The sequence below is a fragment of the Aythya ferina genome, assembly GCF_964211825.1.
Source record: "Aythya ferina genome assembly, contig: HAP1_SCAFFOLD_141, whole genome shotgun sequence".
Lineage (NCBI taxonomy): Eukaryota > Metazoa > Chordata > Aves > Anseriformes > Anatidae > Aythya > Aythya ferina.
In genome coordinates, this window is record NW_028181384.1 from 242,721 (window position 1) to 262,962 (window position 20,242).

At 54.0% G+C, this 20,242-nt stretch overlaps 1 protein-coding gene across 1 annotated transcript; it reads left to right on the plus strand.

The window, feature by feature from the left end:
- Window positions 1–1,239: 1,239 nt before the first annotated feature.
- LOC311428803 (uncharacterized protein) lies at window positions 1,240–19,287 on the plus strand (the record flags this gene model as incomplete). The annotated part of the gene is made up of 6 exons (XM_084540080.1): window positions 1,240–1,689; window positions 1,794–1,949; window positions 7,570–7,655; window positions 8,321–8,801; window positions 8,906–8,991; window positions 19,279–19,287. Exons 1-6 carry the CDS (start codon window positions 1,263–1,265, stop codon window positions 19,285–19,287), a joined length of 1,245 nt encoding a protein of 414 aa, XP_084396206.1. The 5' UTR covers window positions 1,240–1,262.
- Between the last annotated feature and the right edge of the window lie 955 nt (window positions 19,288–20,242).

The window sequence follows — 20,242 nt, forward strand, 5'->3', positions numbered from 1 at the left end:
AAGACTTCCAGTGCAGGCGAAAGCAAGAAATACTGCTCCATCGCATCCAACGACTATACTAAAGGTAAGCGGCCGCAGCGTGTGTGAGGAATTCCTTTTGTATTAATCTCGAGATTATTTCAAACAGTCTTGAAGTGCTTGATGACTTAACAGTCTGCAGATTTATTATCAAATCAAAAAAAAACCCCACTTGGTAGACTATTTTTTTCCCAGTTTTGAATGGCCACTAGGAAAGAAGGCCTGAAATAAAGAGGTTAAAGGCAAATGGTTTTCACAGAATCACAGAATTTTCTAGGTTGGAGGAGACCTCAAGGTCATCGAGTCCAACCTCTGACCTAACGCTAACAGTCCCCACTAAACCATTTCCCTAAGCTCTATTTTCATTTGGTTTGATGATGAAGTGGCAAACAAGAGGAAGAGTTGCAAGCTCCCTTCTTAAATTCAGTCCAGCCAAGTAGGAAAAGTAAATGTGGACAGCTGTATCTTGGCAAAGAAGATAGTAGGGAGCAAGGAGGTTTAGCAGTCAAGATGGAAGGTGATGCCATGAGGCTTAGAGGCTAGTAATGTTCTAATGAACATGGCCAAGTCTTGCGCTGGGCAGCCTGCTTGGGTCCAAAGCCTGCAGTCCTCCCCAAGATGTCGGCGAGGGGCTGGTGAGCCGTTGGGACGGAACCCCCGTTGCCCGGGTTCCCCAAGCAACCGCCCCACTCTCCAGCCACCATGGCAGGTCCAGCAGCCGGCTCCCGCTCCTCCCGGGGCTGCGGCCCTGCTGGCGAGCCCAGCGCCCCAGAGCTCAGCCCAGCGGCCTTTTTCCCACAGAGGGTTTCCCCAGACGGCTTCCGCGGCTTGCGCAGACGCAAAACTCCCCCTTCGTCGTCCCAGCCGTGCCGCCAACGGTGGCTGCCTGGCTGCTGCCCTCCCTCCCCGGAGCGACGGCGCTGCCCTTGCAGCCCCCGCAGGTACCCACCCTCCCCTCCGCGCTGCCCCAGGCCACCGTCTGGCACGTGGTGCCGGGGGTCCAGGGGCAGGTGCTGCAGCTCCCCGCCGGGGTGCAGCTGCCACCTGGGGGGCACCTCCCAGCCCAGGGGCACCACCTGCAGCTTGGGCAGCTCCCCGCCGGGGGGCAGCTCCCTGCTGTGGGGCAGCTCCCCGCCGTGGGGCACCAGCTGCAGCTGGTGCAGCTCCCCGCTGTGGGGCAAAACCTGCAGCTGGTGCAGCTCCCCGCTGTGGAGCAAAACCTGCAGCTGGTGCAGCTCCCAACCATGGGGCACCAGCTGCAGCTGGTGCAGCTCCCCGCCGGGGGGCAGCTCCCCCACACCGCTCCTCCCTGTGCCCCCGTCCATCAGTGGGGACAGCCCATGGTGACGGGGACACTGGTACCCCACCATGCGCTGGGGCTGGGGCCCAGGGCCGTGCTCCATGGGGAGCTCCTGCACCCCGCAGGCACCTGCCTGTTGCAGGCCCCTGCCCAGCGCAACCCCCCGCCACCCCTCGTCCCGGGGCCTCCGCTGCGGGGGCAGGCGCTCCCCACGCCCCGCACCCTGAGCAGCAGCCGGGGGCAGCTGCCGGAGCCCTGCTTGCACGCCGTGGGGCTCAGCGAGGACCAGGGGCCCCCGCTGCCCGGCCCCACTGCCCCCAAGCCTGCCCAGGCTCCAAGGACCGCCAGCACCCAGACGGCGACGCCTGACGGTGAGTTTGGGGCTGGCACAGCCGGCCGCTGGGCGCCCCACACCCAGGGGCCATGGGAAAGCTGACATCACCCGTCTTGGGGGATTTTCTTGCTTCGTCCTCAGCGGTGACAGCCCCGCAGGTGCCTGAGGAGCCCCCGCAGCTGCCCGAGCTGGGCCCTGATGCCTTTGCCGAGGCCTTTCCAGAGCTGGCAGGGGACAGCCAGCAGCTGCAGCACATGCAGGACGAGCTCCTGGCCGACCTGGACATCCCCATCCCCGGCATGGAGGAGCTGCTCAGCTGGCTCGATGCCGTGGAGCCCCAGGACGCCTTCCCCGATTTGCCCAGCAGTCCTGCCCTCAGCCGCTTCCTCTCGCAGCTGCCCGACCTCTGCGAGGACATCGAGGAGCCGAGCACGCAGGGACTGGAAGCCACAGGAGCCCTCGGTGAGGTCCCCTCAACCCCTGGGCTGCGCCCCGAGAAGCTTGAGGGTGGGCTGTCGCTGCAGTCCCCCGTCGTGCCAGCAGTGAGCCCCCCGCTCAGCCCTGCAGCCAGTCCCCTGCCCAGTGCGCTTAGGAGCCCCCTACCCAGTCCACCCCTGAGTCCCCCCAGGAGCCTCCCTGACACCCAGCTCCTCAGTGCCCTTAGTAGACCCCTGCCCCAACCCCCCCAGCGTTCCCTCAAGACCCGCTCCAACCCCAAGGTCCCCAGTGCCCTTAGTAGACCCCAGCCCAAATCCCCCCCGAGTTCTCCCAAGAAACGCCCCAACCCCAAGGGCCGCAGTGCCCTTAGTAGACCCCAGCCCAAATCCCCCCCGAGTTCCCCCAAGAAACGCCCCAACCCCAAGGGCCGCAGTGCCCTTCGTAGACCCCAGCCCAAATCCCCCCTGAGTTCCCCCAAGAAACGCCCCAACCCCAAGGGCCGCAGTGACCATAGGAGACCCCTGCCCAAACGCCCCCTGGGTCCCCTCAAGAGTCCCCCGCCTGCCCCTGCGTCCACCGGCACCAAGCAGGGGGCCAAGCGCCCCGCGCCCAGCAGCACCCCCGGGACAGCGCAGAGCTGCCAGCACAGGAGGCCGACGACGGAGAACCCCCCCGGCAAGGAGAGGAAGACGCTGCTGGGCCAGGCTGGCCAAGGCCGCAAGAGACCGTGCCAGGGGAAGACGGCTGGCAGCAGCACGGTGGCTGGCAGCAGCAGGGAAGCAGGCAGCAGCGCGCAGCAGCTGGCGATCAACAGCACCACGGCACCCAGCAAGAGAGCGCGAAGCCCGGGGGCTGCAGGGGGGCAAGGAGCAGCGGCGCCACCTCCCCGCAGAGCGCGGCTGCTGCCGGAGACTCCGAGTGGGGAGCCCCGTGCCGTGCGGCCCCAGGACAGGCTCTGTCCCCAGGCCAGCGGGGCCAGGACGCTGCAGCGCCAGCAGCCGGGGACAAAGACCCCCAGCGAGACTTTGCAGCCGCTGGGGGCCAGGGCCAAGGCGCTGGGGCCAGCGTGCCAGCTGGCCTGTGTGCAGCCGCAGCCCACCTCCAGCAGCCCCAGCAGCATGCCCAGCGCCCCGCCGACAGTGCCAGGCTCCAGCTACCCGTGACCGACCTCGGGCTTCTCCTCGACGGCCCCCGCAGCACCCAGGCAGGCACAGAGACCTCTGCAGGCACCTGCTCCAGCTTCAGCCACGCTCCTCAGCCCTTGCCCCTCTCGCTTGCCCTCTCCCCTCTCTCGTGCTGGAGCTAGGGGATGGGCTTGCCACTCACAGGGATGGCAACAGCGCCAATGGCAAATGCGCGCGCGCCTCACCCAGGAAGGTGGCAATGGCAAGCTGGGGAGATGCTGGCAGCAGCTGGGCTGGGAAAGCTTGGCCATGGCAACTGCTGCTTGGGACACCAAAGGGCTGAGAGACAAGACTTGCTTCTTCTTTCGGGGCATTGCTCTTCTTTCCTGCCTTCTGGATCAAATTCCTCTCCTTAGGTGGTCACTCAGCAAGGCCTCTGCCTGCAGAGCACTTCTTCTTGCACTGGCATGCCAAGGGGATAAGAACTGGGAGGTCTTTGGGATAGCAAATGATCAGTGGGATGGGAAGTGATGATGGGGATAGCAATTCATTGGAATGGGAAAAATGGGTTTTATTTGTATTAAATTTAAATTTTTTAATTTTCATTTAATTTATTGGTTTTCTTATTTATTTAATTAAATCCACTTTATTGACTGTGTTGTACGGTATGGCATTGTTTTATTATTATAAAATTATAAGTATTTAATAGTATTAAATATTTTTATATATTAATATCTTATAAACTGTAAGTATCATTATTTATTATTTTGTTGGTTTTTATTCCTTTTCTACCCTATTAAACTCTCTTTATCACAACGCACTGGTTTGGACTTTATTTTTCCTTCCAAGTCATTCTGGATTCACTCCGGATGGGGGGACACTAGCGAACGCCTGTGTGCTTCAGATCCAAGGTCACCTTTGCCCTCATTCAAGATACATATTTGCATCTGTTGTTGTGAAACAAAATTAACAACAGGAACAATAAAGTTACCTACTTGCTAGCAGCAGCTCTACATTTGCTGGGGTCTGCTCTGTGCATTTTGAAGACCATTCCATGCTCTTCAGCCCCTTCAGGAGGAAATGTATGGTTCTAGGAAAATGCGTCTTGACCTGATGCAAAGCTGTGACGCAGCCTGCAGCTGCTGCAAGCCCTGGCATTTTACCTGCAGCCCCTCCAACAACTCTGATGTTCCCTGCATCGACTTCAACCACTGCGGCAGGACCTGAGGCCCCTCAAAGCCTTGTCACACACCCTGCAGCCCCTCGAGCCCCTGGCATGGTCCCTGCAGCCCCTCCAGCCCCTGGCATGTTCCCTGCAGCCCCTCCAAGCCTGGCACAGGCCCTACAGCTGGCTCCGGGGACGACCCCGCTGCTGTCTCAGGCACCAATACACACAAGGGGAAGGAATGCATGCAGAAGTCATCTCGTTTTGGAAGGGCAGAAAGTCCTCCCAAGAAGAGGAAGGAGCAAGAGGAAGGCGAGGCAGCCTACCCCAAGCTAGGGCCATCCCAGGGCACAGGAGGCTGTTGGAAAGGAGAGCAGAGAGAAAAGCAGCAGGAAGCAGGTGATCCCCATCCCTGGGTGAGCTGCGAGCCATGGGACAAGATTGCAGCTGTCCTCCAGGCGAGCACATTGTCAGCTGGCTGCTGCGCTGCTGGGACAGCAGCTGCGGGAGCCTGGCAGCAGAGGGCAGGGAAGCCAAGCAGCTGGGATCCTTCTCTGGGGAAGGGGGCACTGAGAAAGAGCTTGCAAACTGGGCACAAGCCCTCAGCCTCTGGAGGCGGCGCCTGTCAGGCGTGAAGGAAAGGGATCCCTTCTGGGAAGATGCTGTGGGCTTGCTGAGGCTCGAAGAACAGACGGTGCTGGCTGCTACCAGCGTGCTGCAGCAGCGGCAAGACAGAGCCGTGGTGGTTTTCCTCAGCTGGGCAGCTGAGCTCCAGCACAAGCGCTCTCTCCCTGCCCCTCCTCCAATGCCAAGGGGAGAAAAGAGGCTGGCAAGGGCTCAAGGGCTGCCAAAAGGACAGGGAGATCACTCCACAAGGAGCGTCACGGGCAAAGCAGGCTCAGCACAGCCTGTTCCAGTCCAGCCCGGGGCCTGCTGCTACGGGGGCTCTCCACAGGCCGCGGCCTCCTCCAGGCCACAGCCACCTGCTCCACCGGGGGCTCCTCCACCCGCAGGGGGGCTGCAGCGTGGAGATCTGCTCCACGGGGGACCCATGGGCTGCAGGGGGACAGCCTGCTCCACCAGGGGCACAGCCTGCTCCACCAGGGGCCTCTCCCTGCACAGGCCGCAGGGGAACTGCTGCTGTGAGCCTGGAGCACCTCCTGCCTCCTGCTGCACGGACCCTGGGGGCTGCACAGAGCTTTCTCACTCCTCCCTGAGCCAGACGCTGCTGGGCAGCAGCTTTTGTTCCCTTTCTTAGATGGGCTCTCCCCCAGGCGCAAACATCATCCTTTTGCTCTGTGTTCTGGGCAGCAGCGGGTGGGTCCCTCCTGGAAGGAGCCTCCTGGAAGCGGCTCTGAGCTCCCATGGGGCAGCTGCTGCATTCTCCTCACAGAGGACACCCCTGCAGCCCCCCGCTCCCACAGCCTGGCCACGCAAACCCAAGCCAAGACACCGAGCGAGCCTCCCTGATTGCCAGCCAGCAGCTGGCTCAGCCTGGGACCCCAGGCCAGTGCCCACAAGACTCTCCTGGGCCTTGAAAAGCAAGCCTTGTGGGGACGGAGCACCCACAAAGAACGGACTCACACAACAGGACTCCTTGCCAACACTGCCTCACAGACACCTGGGCCTTGAGCGGGTAGATCACCTTGAGCGAACTCATTTCCTTCCCAGTAGCTGAAATGTGCCGTTTCAGGGGCATTTGGGGGCTACAGCGTGCTGCTGAGAGGGTTGTTGGAGCTCCTGCAGGGCAGTGCTTCCACTAAGGCAAGGCCTTTTCTGCATCTTCTACTGCCCTGCAAGCGAGGATGCTTGGGGCACACAAGAAGCTGGCAGGGGACACAGCTGCAGGGATTGCAGGGATTCCTAAAGTCATAGCCAAATACAAGAAAGACAGGAGGACGTGATGCTCTTGATAGAAAGGAGCTGGGTTTTGGGTCAAAATCCGTCCCTTTTTCTATCCTGGAGACCCCCAAGGGCGTAGGACAGCAGCACTGCAGGGCAGCAAGAGATGCTGTGCATTTCTCTCGTCCCCCTGAGACAGCCACTGGGTGACGATGGTGCCAAGTGTCTGGAAAGAGACCTTGCTTTCTCAGGCCCAGGTGTCCAGCTGCACACCAAGGCCGTCCCTGGCTTCCAGGCGCAGTTGCCAGGCCCAAGGCCGAGCTCCCCTGCGAACCCCCAGCCCAGCAGACCTTGCTCCTGGCATTGTGGAGCAGCCATTTCACGGCAGCCTTTTGTCCTGGCAGTCAGCTTAGCGCCGAAAGCTCTGTCACCGGGACACCCAAGAGCCGTGGCAGCTCAGCAGAGAGTCACTGTCAGCCTTGGAGCTCACAAAGGTGGGTGGCCGCAAGTGCCCTGAGCGTCCAGCTCGCAATGAGGACTGGTGCTGGCACTCGAGGCGTGGAGGTCGGTATGGTGCAATGGGAGACGCCACTGTCCTGCTGGTGGGACAAGAGACACTGATGTGCTGCTGCTGCAGGAGGAGACTTGAAGGTGCTGCTGCTTAGAGGTGCTGAGGAGCGGGCAGCCTCCTTCGTGGTGGCTGAGCTGAGCATGCTCCTTTTCATTAGTACTCTCCCCTTCCTATGTTTTTCCTAAGGTGGAGAGAGAGAAACGCACAGATCTCTTTGTTTCCCGGTAAGAAATGGAAGAGCCTCGTATCTACATATTTGCCAGATTCATCCTAGCACCCTTGGGACTGGGGATCTGTGTTGATCTGTAATAAAGAGCAATCATCAGCACAGCAAATCCCCGTGACCTTGTGTCTATCAGCATCGTCCAAATCCCTCTCTAGAGCTGTGGGCTGGCCAAGCTGTGTGTTGGATGGTGAAGCTGGGAAATGCTTGGGATGGGGAAGGCTGAGTGGGCCGAGAAATCCTTGCTGGGATGGGAAGGTTTCCTTGGCGTGGAAAGGCATTGGGCTAGGAAATGAGAGAGGTGGGAAATGTTCCCGGGCTTTGAAAGCACTGGGAAGCAAAAGCATTGGGATGAGCAATCGTTCCTGGGATGGGAAAACATTGGGATGGGAAGTCTTGAAAGGGGTGGGTAACATTCGCTGAGGAAGGAAATACTTGGAAAAGTCATCCAAGAGAGGGAAATTCTTTGGGACGAGATCTCTTTGGATGAAGAAATGCTTCGTGTTGATGGGAAATCTTTTGTCTGGGAATCTGTTCTCATGTGAACTTGTCAGGATGGGAAATGACCATGAGGATGAAAGCTGGTCCTGGCATGGGAAATGCCAGGGAAAAGAGGCGGTGTGGAAGCATGGTGGGCATGGCAAGTGCTGCGTGGGAGGGCAAGCCTGCTGGGGATGGCCAAGTCTTGCGCTGGGCAGCCTGCTTGGGTCCAAAGCCTGCAGTCCTCCCCAAGATGTCGGCGAGGGGCTGGTGAGCCGTTGGGACGGAACCCCCGTTGCCCGGGTTCCCCAAGCAACCGCCCCACTCTCCAGCCACCATGGCAGGTCCAGCAGCCGGCTCCCGCTCCTCCCGGGGCTGCGGCCCTGCTGGCGAGCCCAGCGCCCCAGAGCTCAGCCCAGCGGCCTTTTTCCCACAGAGGGTTTCCCCAGACGGCTTCCGCGGCTTGCGCAGACGCAAAACTCCCCCTTCGTCGTCCCAGCCGTGCCGCCAACGGTGGCTGCCTGGCTGCTGCCCTCCCTCCCCGGAGCGACGGCGCTGCCCTTGCAGCCCCCGCAGGTACCCACCCTCCCCTCCGCGCTGCCCCAGGCCACCGTCTGGCACGTGGTGCCGGGGGTCCAGGGGCAGGTGCTGCAGCTCCCCGCCGGGGTGCAGCTGCCACCTGGGGGGCACCTCCCAGCCCAGGGGCACCACCTGCAGCTTGGGCAGCTCCCCGCCGGGGGGCAGCTCCCTGCTGTGGGGCAGCTCCCCGCCGTGGGGCACCAGCTGCAGCTGGTGCAGCTCCCCGCTGTGGGGCAAAACCTGCAGCTGGTGCAGCTCCCCGCTGTGGAGCAAAACCTGCAGCTGGTGCAGCTCCCAACCATGGGGCACCAGCTGCAGCTGGTGCAGCTCCCCGCCGGGGGGCAGCTCCCCCACACCGCTCCTCCCTGTGCCCCCGTCCATCAGTGGGGACAGCCCATGGTGACGGGGACACTGGTACCCCACCATGCGCTGGGGCTGGGGCCCAGGGCCGTGCTCCATGGGGAGCTCCTGCACCCCGCAGGCACCTGCCTGTTGCAGGCCCCCGCCCAGCGCAACCCCCCGCCACCCCTCGTCCCGGGGCCTCCGCTGCGGGGGCAGGCGCTCCCCACGCCCCGCACCCTGAGCAGCAGCCGGGGGCAGCTGCCGGAGCCCTGCTTGCACGCCGTGGGGCTCAGCGAGGACCAGGGGCCCCCGCTGCCCGGCCCCACTGCCCCCAAGCCTGCCCAGGCTCCAAGGACCGCCAGCACCCAGACGGCGACGCCTGACGGTGAGTTTGGGGCTGGCACAGCCGGCCGCTGGGCGCCCCACACCCAGGGGCCATGGGAAAGCTGACATCGCCCGTCTTGGGGGATTTTCTTGCTTCGTCCTCAGCGGCGACAGCCCCGCAGGTGCCTGAGGAGCCCCCGCAGCTGCCCGAGCTGGGCCCTGATGCCTTTGCCGAGGCCTTTCCAGAGCTGGCAGGGGACAGCCAGCAGCTGCAGCACATGCAGGACGAGCTCCTGGCCGACCTGGACATCCCCATCCCCGGCATGGAGGAGCTGCTCAGCTGGCTCGATGCCGTGGAGCCCCAGGACGCCTTCCCCGATTTGCCCAGCAGTCCTGCCCTCAGCCGCTTCCTCTCGCAGCTGCCCGACCTCTGCGAGGACATCGAGGAGCCGAGCACGCAGGGACTGGAAGCCACAGGAGCCCTCGGTGAGGTCCCCTCAACCCCTGGGCTGCGCCCCGAGAAGCTTGAGGGTGGGCTGTCGCTGCAGTCCCCCGTCGTGCCAGCAGTGAGCCCCCCGCTCAGCCCTGCAGCCAGTCCCCTGCCCAGTGCGCTTAGGAGCCCCCTACCCAGTCCACCCCTGAGTCCCCCCAGGAGCCTCCCTGACACCCAGCTCCTCAGTGCCCTTAGTAGACCCCTGCCCCAACCCCCCCAGCGTTCCCTCAAGACCCGCCCCAACCCCAAGGTCCCCAGTGCCCTTAGTAGACCCCAGCCCAAATCCCCCCCGAGTTCTCCCAAGAAACGCCCCAACCCCAAGGGCCGCAGTGCCCTTAGTAGACCCCAGCCCAAATCCCCCCCGAGTTCCCCCAAGAAACGCCCCAACCCCAAGGGCCGCAGTGCCCTTCGTAGACCCCAGCCCAAATCCCCCCTGAGTTCCCCCAAGAAACGCCCCAACCCCAAGGGCCGCAGTGACCATAGGAGACCCCTGCCCAAACGCCCCCTGGGTCCCCTCAAGAGTCCCCCGCCTGCCCCTGCGTCCACCGGCACCAAGCAGGGGGCCAAGCGCCCCGCGCCCAGCAGCACCCCCGGGACAGCGCAGAGCTGCCAGCACAGGAGGCCGACGACGGAGAACCCCCCCGGCAAGGAGAGGAAGACGCTGCTGGGCCAGGCTGGCCAAGGCCGCAAGAGACCGTGCCAGGGGAAGACGGCTGGCAGCAGCACGGTGGCTGGCAGCAGCAGGGAAGCAGGCAGCAGCGCGCAGCAGCTGGCGATCAACAGCACCACGGCACCCAGCAAGAGAGCGCGAAGCCCGGGGGCTGCAGGGGGGCAAGGAGCAGCGGCGCCACCTCCCCGCAGAGCGCGGCTGCTGCCGGAGACTCCGAGTGGGGAGCCCCGTGCCGTGCGGCCCCAGGACAGGCTCTGTCCCCAGGCCAGCGGGGCCAGGACGCTGCAGCGCCAGCAGCCGGGGACAAAGACCCCCAGCGAGACTTTGCAGCCGCTGGGGGCCAGGGCCAAGGCGCTGGGGCCAGCGTGCCAGCTGGCCTGTGTGCAGCCGCAGCCCACCTCCAGCAGCCCCAGCAGCATGCCCAGCGCCCCGCCGACAGTGCCAGGCTCCAGCTACCCGTGACCGACCTCGGGCTTCTCCTCGACGGCCCCCGCAGCACCCAGGCAGGCACAGAGACCTCTGCAGGCACCTGCTCCAGCTTCAGCCACGCTCCTCAGCCCTTGCCCCTCTCGCTTGCCCTCTCCCCTCTCTCGTGCTGGAGCTAGGGGATGGGCTTGCCACTCACAGGGATGGCAACAGCGCCAATGGCAAATGCGCGCGCGCCTCACCCAGGAAGGTGGCAATGGCAAGCTGGGGAGATGCTGGCAGCAGCTGGGCTGGGAAAGCTTGGCCATGGCAACTGCTGCTTGGGACACCAAAGGGCTGAGAGACAAGACTTGCTTCTTCTTTCGGGGCATTGCTCTTCTTTCCTGCCTTCTGGATCAAATTCCTCTCCTTAGGTGGTCACTCAGCAAGGCCTCTGCCTGCAGAGCACTTCTTCTTGCACTGGCATGCCAAGGGGATAAGAACTGGGAGGTCTTTGGGATAGCAAATGATCAGTGGGATGGGAAGTGATGATGGGGATAGCAATTCATTGGAATGGGAAAAATGGGTTTTATTTGTATTAAATTTAAATTTTTTAATTTTCATTTAATTTATTGGTTTTCTTATTTATTTAATTAAATCCACTTTATTGACTGTGTTGTACGGTATGGCATTGTTTTATTATTATAAAATTATAAGTATTTAATAGTATTAAATATTTTTATATATTAATATCTTATAAACTGTAAGTATCATTATTTATTATTTTGTTGGTTTTTATTCCTTTTCTACCCTATTAAACTCTCTTTATCACAACGCACTGGTTTGGACTTTATTTTTCCTTCCGAGTCATTCTGGATTCACTCCGGATGGGGGGACACTAGCGAACGCCTGTGTGCTTCAGATCCAAGGTCACCTTTGCCCTCATTCAAGATACATATTTGCATCTGTTGTTGTGAAACAAAATTAACAACAGGAACAATAAAGTTACCTACTTGCTAGCAGCAGCTCTACATTTGCTGGGGTCTGCTCTGTGCATTTTGAAGACCATTCCATGCTCTTCAGCCCCTTCAGGAGGAAATGTATGGTTCTAGGAAAATGCGTCTTGACCTGATGCAAAGCTGTGACGCAGCCTGCAGCTGCTGCAAGCCCTGGCATTTTACCTGCAGCCCCTCCAACAACTCTGATGTTCCCTGCATCGACTTCAACCACTGCGGCAGGACCTGAGGCCCCTCAAAGCCTTGTCACACACCCTGCAGCCCCTCGAGCCCCTGGCATGGTCCCTGCAGCCCCTCCAGCCCCTGGCATGTTCCCTGCAGCCCCTCCAAGCCTGGCACAGGCCCTACAGCTGGCTCCGGGGACGACCCCGCTGCTGTCTCAGGCACCAATACACACAAGGGGAAGGAATGCATGCAGAAGTCATCTCGTTTTGGAAGGGCAGAAAGTCCTCCCAAGAAGAGGAAGGAGCAAGAGGAAGGCGAGGCAGCCTACCCCAAGCTAGGGCCATCCCAGGGCACAGGAGGCTGTTGGAAAGGAGAGCAGAGAGAAAAGCAGCAGGAAGCAGGTGATCCCCATCCCTGGGCGAGCTGCGAGCCATGGGACAAGATTGCAGCTGTCCTCCAGGTGAGCACATTGTCAGCTGGCTGCTGCGCTGCTGGGATAGCAGCTGCGGGAGCCTGGCAGCAGAGGGCAGGGAAGCCAAGCAGCTGGGATCCTTCTCTGGGGAAGGGGGCACTGAGAAAGCGCTTGCAAACAGGGCACAAGCCCTCAGCCTCTGGAGGCGGCGCCTGTCAGGCGTGAAGGAAAGGGATCCCTTCTGGGAAGATGCTGTGGGCTTGCTGAGGCTCGAAGAACAGACGGTGCTGGCTGCTACCAGCGTGCTGCAGCAGCGGCAAGACAGAGCCGTGGTGGTTTTCCTCAGCTGGGCAGCTGAGCTCCAGCACAAGCGCTCTCTCCCTGCCCCTCCTCCAATGCCAAGGGGAGAAAAGAGGCTGGCAAGGGCTCAAGGGCTGCCAAAAGGACAGGGAGATCACTCCACAAGGAGCGTCACGGGCAAAGCAGGCTCAGCACAGCCTGTTCCAGTCCAGCCCGGGGCCTGCTCCTGCGGGGGCTCTCCACAGGCCGCGGCCTCCTCCAGGCCACAGCCACCTGCTCCACCGGGGGCTTCTCCAGCCACAGGGGGGCTGCAGCGTGGAGATCTGCTCCACGGGGGACCCATGGGCTGCAGGGGGACAGCCTGCTCCACCAGGGGCACAGCCTGCTCCACCAGGGGCCTCTCCCTGCACAGGCCGCAGGGGAACTGCTGCTGTGAGCCTGGAGCACCTCCTGCCTCCTGCTGCACGGACCCTGGGGGCTGCACAGAGCTTTCTCACTCCTCCCTGAGCCAGACGCTGCTGGGCAGCAGCTTTTGTTCCCTTTCTTAGATGGGCTCTCCCCCAGGCGCAAACATCATCCTTTTGCTCTGCGTTCTGGGCAGCAGCGGGTGGGTCCCTCCTGGAAGGTGATTAAGGAGGTATTGGGGAGGCATTGGGGAGGCAAGGACAATCCCCAGACATGGACTGTATATCTCGAAACAAGACACTGGAACTCATGATAAGGAAGCGGCAGACGGACAGAGAAACAAACGTAAGGACTATAAATCTCAAAACTGGACATTGGAATTCATTATAAAGATACAACAAACGGAAGAATTAGCAACAACCAGCTCTTGCAATTAAGAAACCTGCCAATTCAGCAGATTCCTGACCAAAGGTGAAAAGTACACTGTGAGGAAGACTCGGGGTCTTCCTCCCAAAGACCCCTGCCCACGTCCCAAAGACCCCTGCCCACAATTCTTGGAAGGCTCTACGCAGGCGCAAGGTGCCAAAAGGCTAATTAGCATAAGAAGCGAGGGAAGGCGGGGATAGGTAATGCATATGTATAGGTGCTTGTAGAATATTGATAGATTGATTGTATAAATTCAAGACTGCTTTCCGCTTTAGGTATGCACGATAGGTGGAGAGATCCCCCGTGCATCCAGCGCTGCAATAAAGAATATACCACTTAAAGGAATTTCGGCTTCGATCTTTGAATCAATCTGGCACCCCAGATGGGACAACCTCTCTGCCGGACCGCAGGACCCGCTGGGAACAGGACTCCCTAGGGTACCCCCGGGATTTCCCGGAGGGACTCCTCGACTCACCGGACCACTGCGGAGGCAGACAAGGACCCCATCATTGTAAGTGAGTATATTCTTTATTCTGGTTTGGTTTTCTGGTAGACCGGTCATCTGGGACTGTCCAGTAAGTCGGAAGGTGACTTCTGCAGGACAGTATTTGGTATATACTTTGTGGTTAGTACCACAAGTATATCTGGGGACCTTGGGGTCCATCTGTATCTGGAACTGTCTGTAAGTCAGAAGGTGATCTTCTGCGAGGCAGTGTTTGGTATATACTTTGTGGTAAGCACCATAAGTATATTTGGGGACCTTAAGGAAAGAGCTCGCTTTAAGGTCCATCTGGAATTGTGTTGTCTATTTCGGTTTTCTGACTCATGGAGTATGGTATTTAACTTTGGTTATTGTTACTGCGATTTTGGCTATTTTTCTGGTGGTAATAGTAGGTTCGTGGCATTGTTATAAGAGAGATATCGTTACGGTGTTACACAGTTCGGTTTTCTGACTTATCGCATGTGGAATTTGACTCTGACTATTGTTATTGTGATTTTGGCAATATTGCTGGTAATAGTAGTTTTGTGACATCGCTACTGAAAGATAATGCGTGCCCGTATTTTTGTGAGTGATACGTTTTGTGATACGCTTTTGCAAGTAACATGTGTATTCTGAAAGTGTAAACTGGAAAATGGGGGGGCAAACAAGCAGTGAAATTTTAAAGAAAAGTGTGTTAGGATGTGTTTTAAGTCACTGGAAGGATATTGGAGGATCTGCCGGTGGAAGTGTGAACAGGAAAACATTGATAAAATATCGTAATCAGTGGTGGCCACTTTATAAGCTGGAATGTGGAGAAAAGTGGCCCCTAAATGGAACTTTAAACTATAATATTTTGCTACAGTTAGTGTTGTTTTTGGAGAAGCAGAACAGGATGAAATGTTGTATACTGATGTTTCAGCATCTTGGTGGGAAAAGGTACAGAATTAAGTTGGCCCCTGACTGAGCCTTTGATGATGGCATTAGAGAAGTACAGGCTGGAGAAAGATAAAGGAAGTGTTAAAAGGGTTGTTGAAAGTGTTAAAGGTGTTTGAAGTTGAATGAGCAGGGAAAGAGGATGTAGGAATGATAATAGTTCTGCCTCTGCCCGAGGCAGAGATCTTAAAATCATGGGTGTTAGCCCTTTGGGGCAAAGGGACCATGATGGGTCCGAGAGAGTTGTCACAGAAACAGAAAACCAGTTAACTCTTAAAACAACCTGAGTTGATGTGCGGGCTCAGATTGCCGATGGGACCGCTCAGGGAACTGTGGACAATTGCATTCCCCTGACCGACCCCCACTAAGACCCTAATCGTCCCGAAAATTATGAACGGTTAAGTAAATACTAAAACCTGGATGAATTGGGAATTGAGAATATGCTTCCAACAAGGTCTAAAAGAAACCCCTATGGAATTTTTAGACCAACTCTGAAATGTAATGAAAATAAATAAATAAATAAATAAAACAAAACGGTTTGGACCTGGCTTCGGAGGACAAATTGACTAGCCTTTTCCTAGGGTAATTGACCCCTGATTTCAACAGGAATAATGGGGACCTGGGGAATCTACCCTAGCGGATCCTCCACTGGTTATAATGAAGCTAGGGGAGGAATGGAAGTGAAATTTCTTATTGATATGGGGCAACGTATTCAGTTCTAAATCAGGCATTAATGCCTTCACAGAATTATTATGTTAGGGTAAAAGGTGTGTCGTGGTTTAACCCGGCCGGCAGCTAAACACCACGCAGCTGTTCGCTCACCCTCCCCCTCCCTCTCTGGGACGGGGGAGAGAAATGGAAAGTGAAGCCCGTGAGTTGAGATAAAGACAGTTTAATAAGACAAAATAATAATAATAATAATAATAATAATAATAATAATAATAATAATAATAATACAATGATGATAATAGTACCACTACTAATAATGTGTACAAACAAGTGATGCACAATGCAATTGCTCACCACCCGCTGACCGATGCCCAGCCTAACCCCGAGCAGTCCGGCCCCCTCCCCCTGGCTAGCCACCCCTATGTATTGTTTAGCCTGACATCAGATGGTATTAGCCTGACATCAGATGGTATGGAATACCCCTTTGGCTAGTTTGGGTCACCTGTCCTGGGTCTGTCCCCTCCCAGCTCTTACTGCACCCCCAGCCTGCCTGTTGGCAGGACAGAGCAAGAAGCTGAGATGTCCTTGGCTTGGTATAAGCACTGCTCTGCAACAATTAAAACATCAGGGTGTTATCAGCACTCTTCTCATCCTAAGCCAAAACATAGCATTCTACCAGCTACTAGGAAGAAAATTAACTCTGTTCTAACTGAAACCAGGACAAGGTGTAACCGAAAAGGCTTATTTTTGTGAACCTTTGAAGTACAAGTTAGGGAAACAATGGGGCATACACAGATTTTTATATATGCCTAACTCCTCATGGGCACTCTTAGGTAGAGATTTATTAGAGCAAGTAGGAGCAGAAATTGTCTTTGAAAAAGGGAAAATGGAATTAAGTATAGGAGAAGAACAACTAACAAATGTGTTAAGCTTGGCACTAATACAAACTGACCCTAAAAGTGAAATACCTTTAGAGATCACAGATCAAGTATGTCCAGGAGTTTGGGCTACTGAAACCCCTGAAAGAGGTAAAACTGTGACCTTAATAATTATTAAATTAAAGCCAGGAGAGAAACCCATTAAGGTTAAGTAATATCCTTTGAGGATAGAAGATAGGAAAGGAATTAAAGAGATAATTAATAAATTTTTACAGTATGGATTATTGATTGAATGCGAATCAGAATACAATACACCCATATTGCCAATTAAAAAGGCAGATGAAAAAGCTATAGGCTAGTTCAGGATTTGAGGGCCATAAATAAAATCACTGAGGATATACATCCAGTAGTGGCAAACCCTTATACTTTGCTGACTAAATTAAAGAATAGTCAAGTCTGGTTTACCGTACTGGATTTAAAAGATGCCTTCTTCTGCCTAGGCTTAGCCACAGAAAGCCAAAACCTATTCGCCTTTGAATGGGAAAATCCCGATTCAGGCAGAAAGACGCAGCTTACGTGGACATTACTACCTCAAGGATTCAAGAATAGCCCCACTATTTTTGGAAACCAATTAGCAAGGGAACTCGAAACATGGATGCCTCCGGACACTGAAGGTGCTTTGTTACAATATGTAGATGATCTCTTAATAGCTACTGAGACTAAAGGGAGTTGTATTCAATGGACTATAAGTCGTCTTAATTTTCTGGGTTTAAATGGATATCAAGTCTCTTGACAGAAAGTCCAGCTGGCTCAACAAAGTGTGACCTATCTGGGATTTGACATTTCGGAAGGACAACGAGAACTAGGAACTGAACATAAGGAAGTCATTTGCCAGACTCCAGAACCTCAAATGGTAAAGGAGCTACAAACCTTTTTATGAATGACAGGTTGGTGTCGCCTTTGGATTTATAATTATGGACTATTGGTAAAGCCTCTATGTGAATTGATAAAGATTAACCAGTCAAAGTTAGTCTGGACTGGAGAAGCACAAAAAGTCTTTAAACAACTTAAACAAGAATTGATGATTTTGAAATATCAAGCAATATTGGTAGAACAGGACAACGTGGAAATTGTGATAACTAATATTGTGAATCTAGCCTCTTTTCTTAGTGATGCTCCGGCACAGCCTGTGATTCACGATTGTTTAGAAACTCTAGAGACTGTGTATTCCAGCTGACCAGACCTTAAGGAGGAGCCCATGGAAGATGCGGAAGAAACTTGGTTCACGGATGGGAGCAGTTTTGTTACGCAAATACAACGTAAAGCTGGATATGCTATAACAACTACTCAGCAGGTAATCGAGTCTAAGCCTTTACCCCCTGGAACATCAGCTCAAAAGGCGGAGATAGTTGCTCTCACGAGAGCATTGGAACTGGCAGCGGGAAAAAGGGTAAATATTTGGACAGATTCTAAATATACATTCGGCGTGGTACATGCTCATGGAGCAATTTGGAAAGAACATGGATTGCTGACCGCTCAGTGAAAACACAAAGTATGCTGAAGAAATTTTAAAATTGTTAGAGGCTGTAAAACAACCAGAAAAGGTAGCTATCATGCATTGTCAGGGACACCAAAAGGGGAACACCGATTTTGAAATTGGAAATCGATTGGCAGAGGCTAAGCAGGCAGCTGAAATAACTGAGGTGAAGGCATTGTCTTAGATACCAGACGGTAAAATCCAAACTATATCCAAATTATACAAAAGAAGACTTAAAAGTAATTGAAGATTTGAAAGGTAAAATGAAACCAGATGGATGAGTATATTTAAAAGATAACCACATAGTAATACTCTCTAGTTTGACATGGCCCATAGTTCTTACAGAACACAATAAAACGCATTGGGGAGCTGGCACACTGCATAAGAGCCTGAGTCAGACATTAGTGGGACGATATGATAAAACAAGTAACTCAACAATGTAGCATTTGCTTACACAATAACCCCAATACCAAGAATAGAATAAAATTTGGAATAATCGGTAAAGGAAATTATTTGGGGCAACAGTGGCAAATTGATTTTTCAGAACTCCCTAGAAAAGGGGGATATCATTATTACTGGTTCTGACTGACACGTTTTCAGGAAGGCCTGAAGCCTTTCCCTGTCGAACAAACAAAGCAAGAGAAGTGGTTAAAGTCTTGTTAAATGAAATAATACCATGCTTTGGGATTCTAGTAGCAATGTCTTCTGATAGAGTTTCACATTTTTGTGCACAAGTGGTAGAACAGATAAGTAAGATTCTAAAGATAGATTGGCAACTGCATACTCCTTATAGACCACAGGCAAGTGGACAGGTAGAAAAAATGAACCATTTAATTAAACAATAAATAGCTAAAATTGGATAAGAAGCTAATTTGTCATGGCCTCAATCCCTCCCTTTAGCATTACTTGGAATTAGAGTTAAACCTAGAATAAAAGGGAATTTGAGTCCCTTCAAAATCTTATATGGAAGGCCATAGCAATTTCTATTTAGTGGAGAGGACCTAATGCAGTTAGGATCAGAATATTTATATGCTTATATAACTGAACTTCAGAAACAATTAAATAAAGTACATAAATTTGTTTTAGGGACCAGGGCTAGAGGGTTGGATCAACCAATCCACCCCTTTAAGCTCGGGGATTATATATATATAAAGACTTTTTCAGGACAACCCCTACAGGAAAAATGGAAGGAAAGTGGACGGAACCATACCAAGTATTACTGACAACACACACCACCATTAAGATTAAGAAGCAAGCAGCTTGGATCCACAATTCAAGGGTGAAGAAGGTCCCAGCGAGGATATAGACCACCACTCCAATTGGACCAACAAAATTACGGTTTTCCAGATCCTAATGATTGCAGGGGTGCGGTTCTCGGATTCGGGGTGGGCAACTTGGGATGAGAACTTACACCTGACCTTAATACAAACAATTTCTCAAGTAACTAATAAGACGAACTGTTGGGTATGCACCCATCTGCCACAGCATGGGAATAAGGGTGTATCGTTAATCGGGATTCCGTTGCCTGCAAACTTATCTTGGACTAATTTGTGGGAAAACACATCTTGGGGTCGAAAATATGAAGAAGTTTTGGAACTAGAAGTTAGTAGCTTCGTGCCGTTGGAATCTTACTATGTATGTGTACAAAGGTGTAACCCGCCTAAGGGTATGGGAAAACAGGATTGTATAAATACAGGTACTACTTATGTGGGGAATCAGACATCTTGTAATCGAAAAATTGATATTAGTACAACTAGCAGTTGGGCAAATTCAACCAGCTGGACGGTTCCAGAAGGAAAAGGGTGGTATTGGCTATGCAATGATACAGCCTGTAAGGTCTTGCCCGAGAATTGGAAGGGAACTTGCACTCTTGGAGCGGTAGTCCCCAATATGACAGTACACGATGTAGTGCCTCGAGCCTACTTGAGAAATCATATCCGGAGAATCAGATGAAAAATTAACAATACAATGGTAGAGAGACACACCCCTTTTCATAGTTTTGTGTGATGGTTTATCACATGGTTAGGAGTGAGTGAATTGGAAAAGGCAATAGTTAATATTTCTGCAATTATAGAGAAGTTAGAAAACAAAATTCTGGATGCTATAAAGGCTCAACAAGAAGAGATATCTAGTTTATCACAGGTAGTATTACAAAAGCGGATGACCCTAGACTTGTTACTGGCCACTCAAGGGGGAGTCTGTACAGTAATAAACACAAGTTGTTGTATGTATGTAGATCAGAGTGGAAGGATCTCTACCGACCTGGAAGAAATATGGAAGCAGACAAGGGTCCTACATGGTATCAGTAAAGATGATCTTTCGTGGAGTTTTAGTGAAATATGGAATAAGTTAACCTCCTGGTTGCCCAATTTTCAATGGTTGAAACAAGTGTTCATTGCTCTAATCGCATTAGTAGTATTAGGAATATTTGTGTGCATGTTGTTTAGATGCCTGCTTTGTTGTGTTACTGTAAATAATGAAAGTATCTGATGCAAAAGAATTTGCATGGGAAAAGAAAAGGGGGGATTGATTAAGGAGGTATTGGGGAGGCATTGGGGAGGCAAGGACAATCCCCAGACATGGACTGTATATCTCGAAACAAGACACTGGAACTCATGATAAGGAAGCGGCAGACGGACAGAGAAACAAACGTAAGGACTATAAATCTCAAAACTGGACATTGGAATTCATTATAAAGATACAACAAACGGA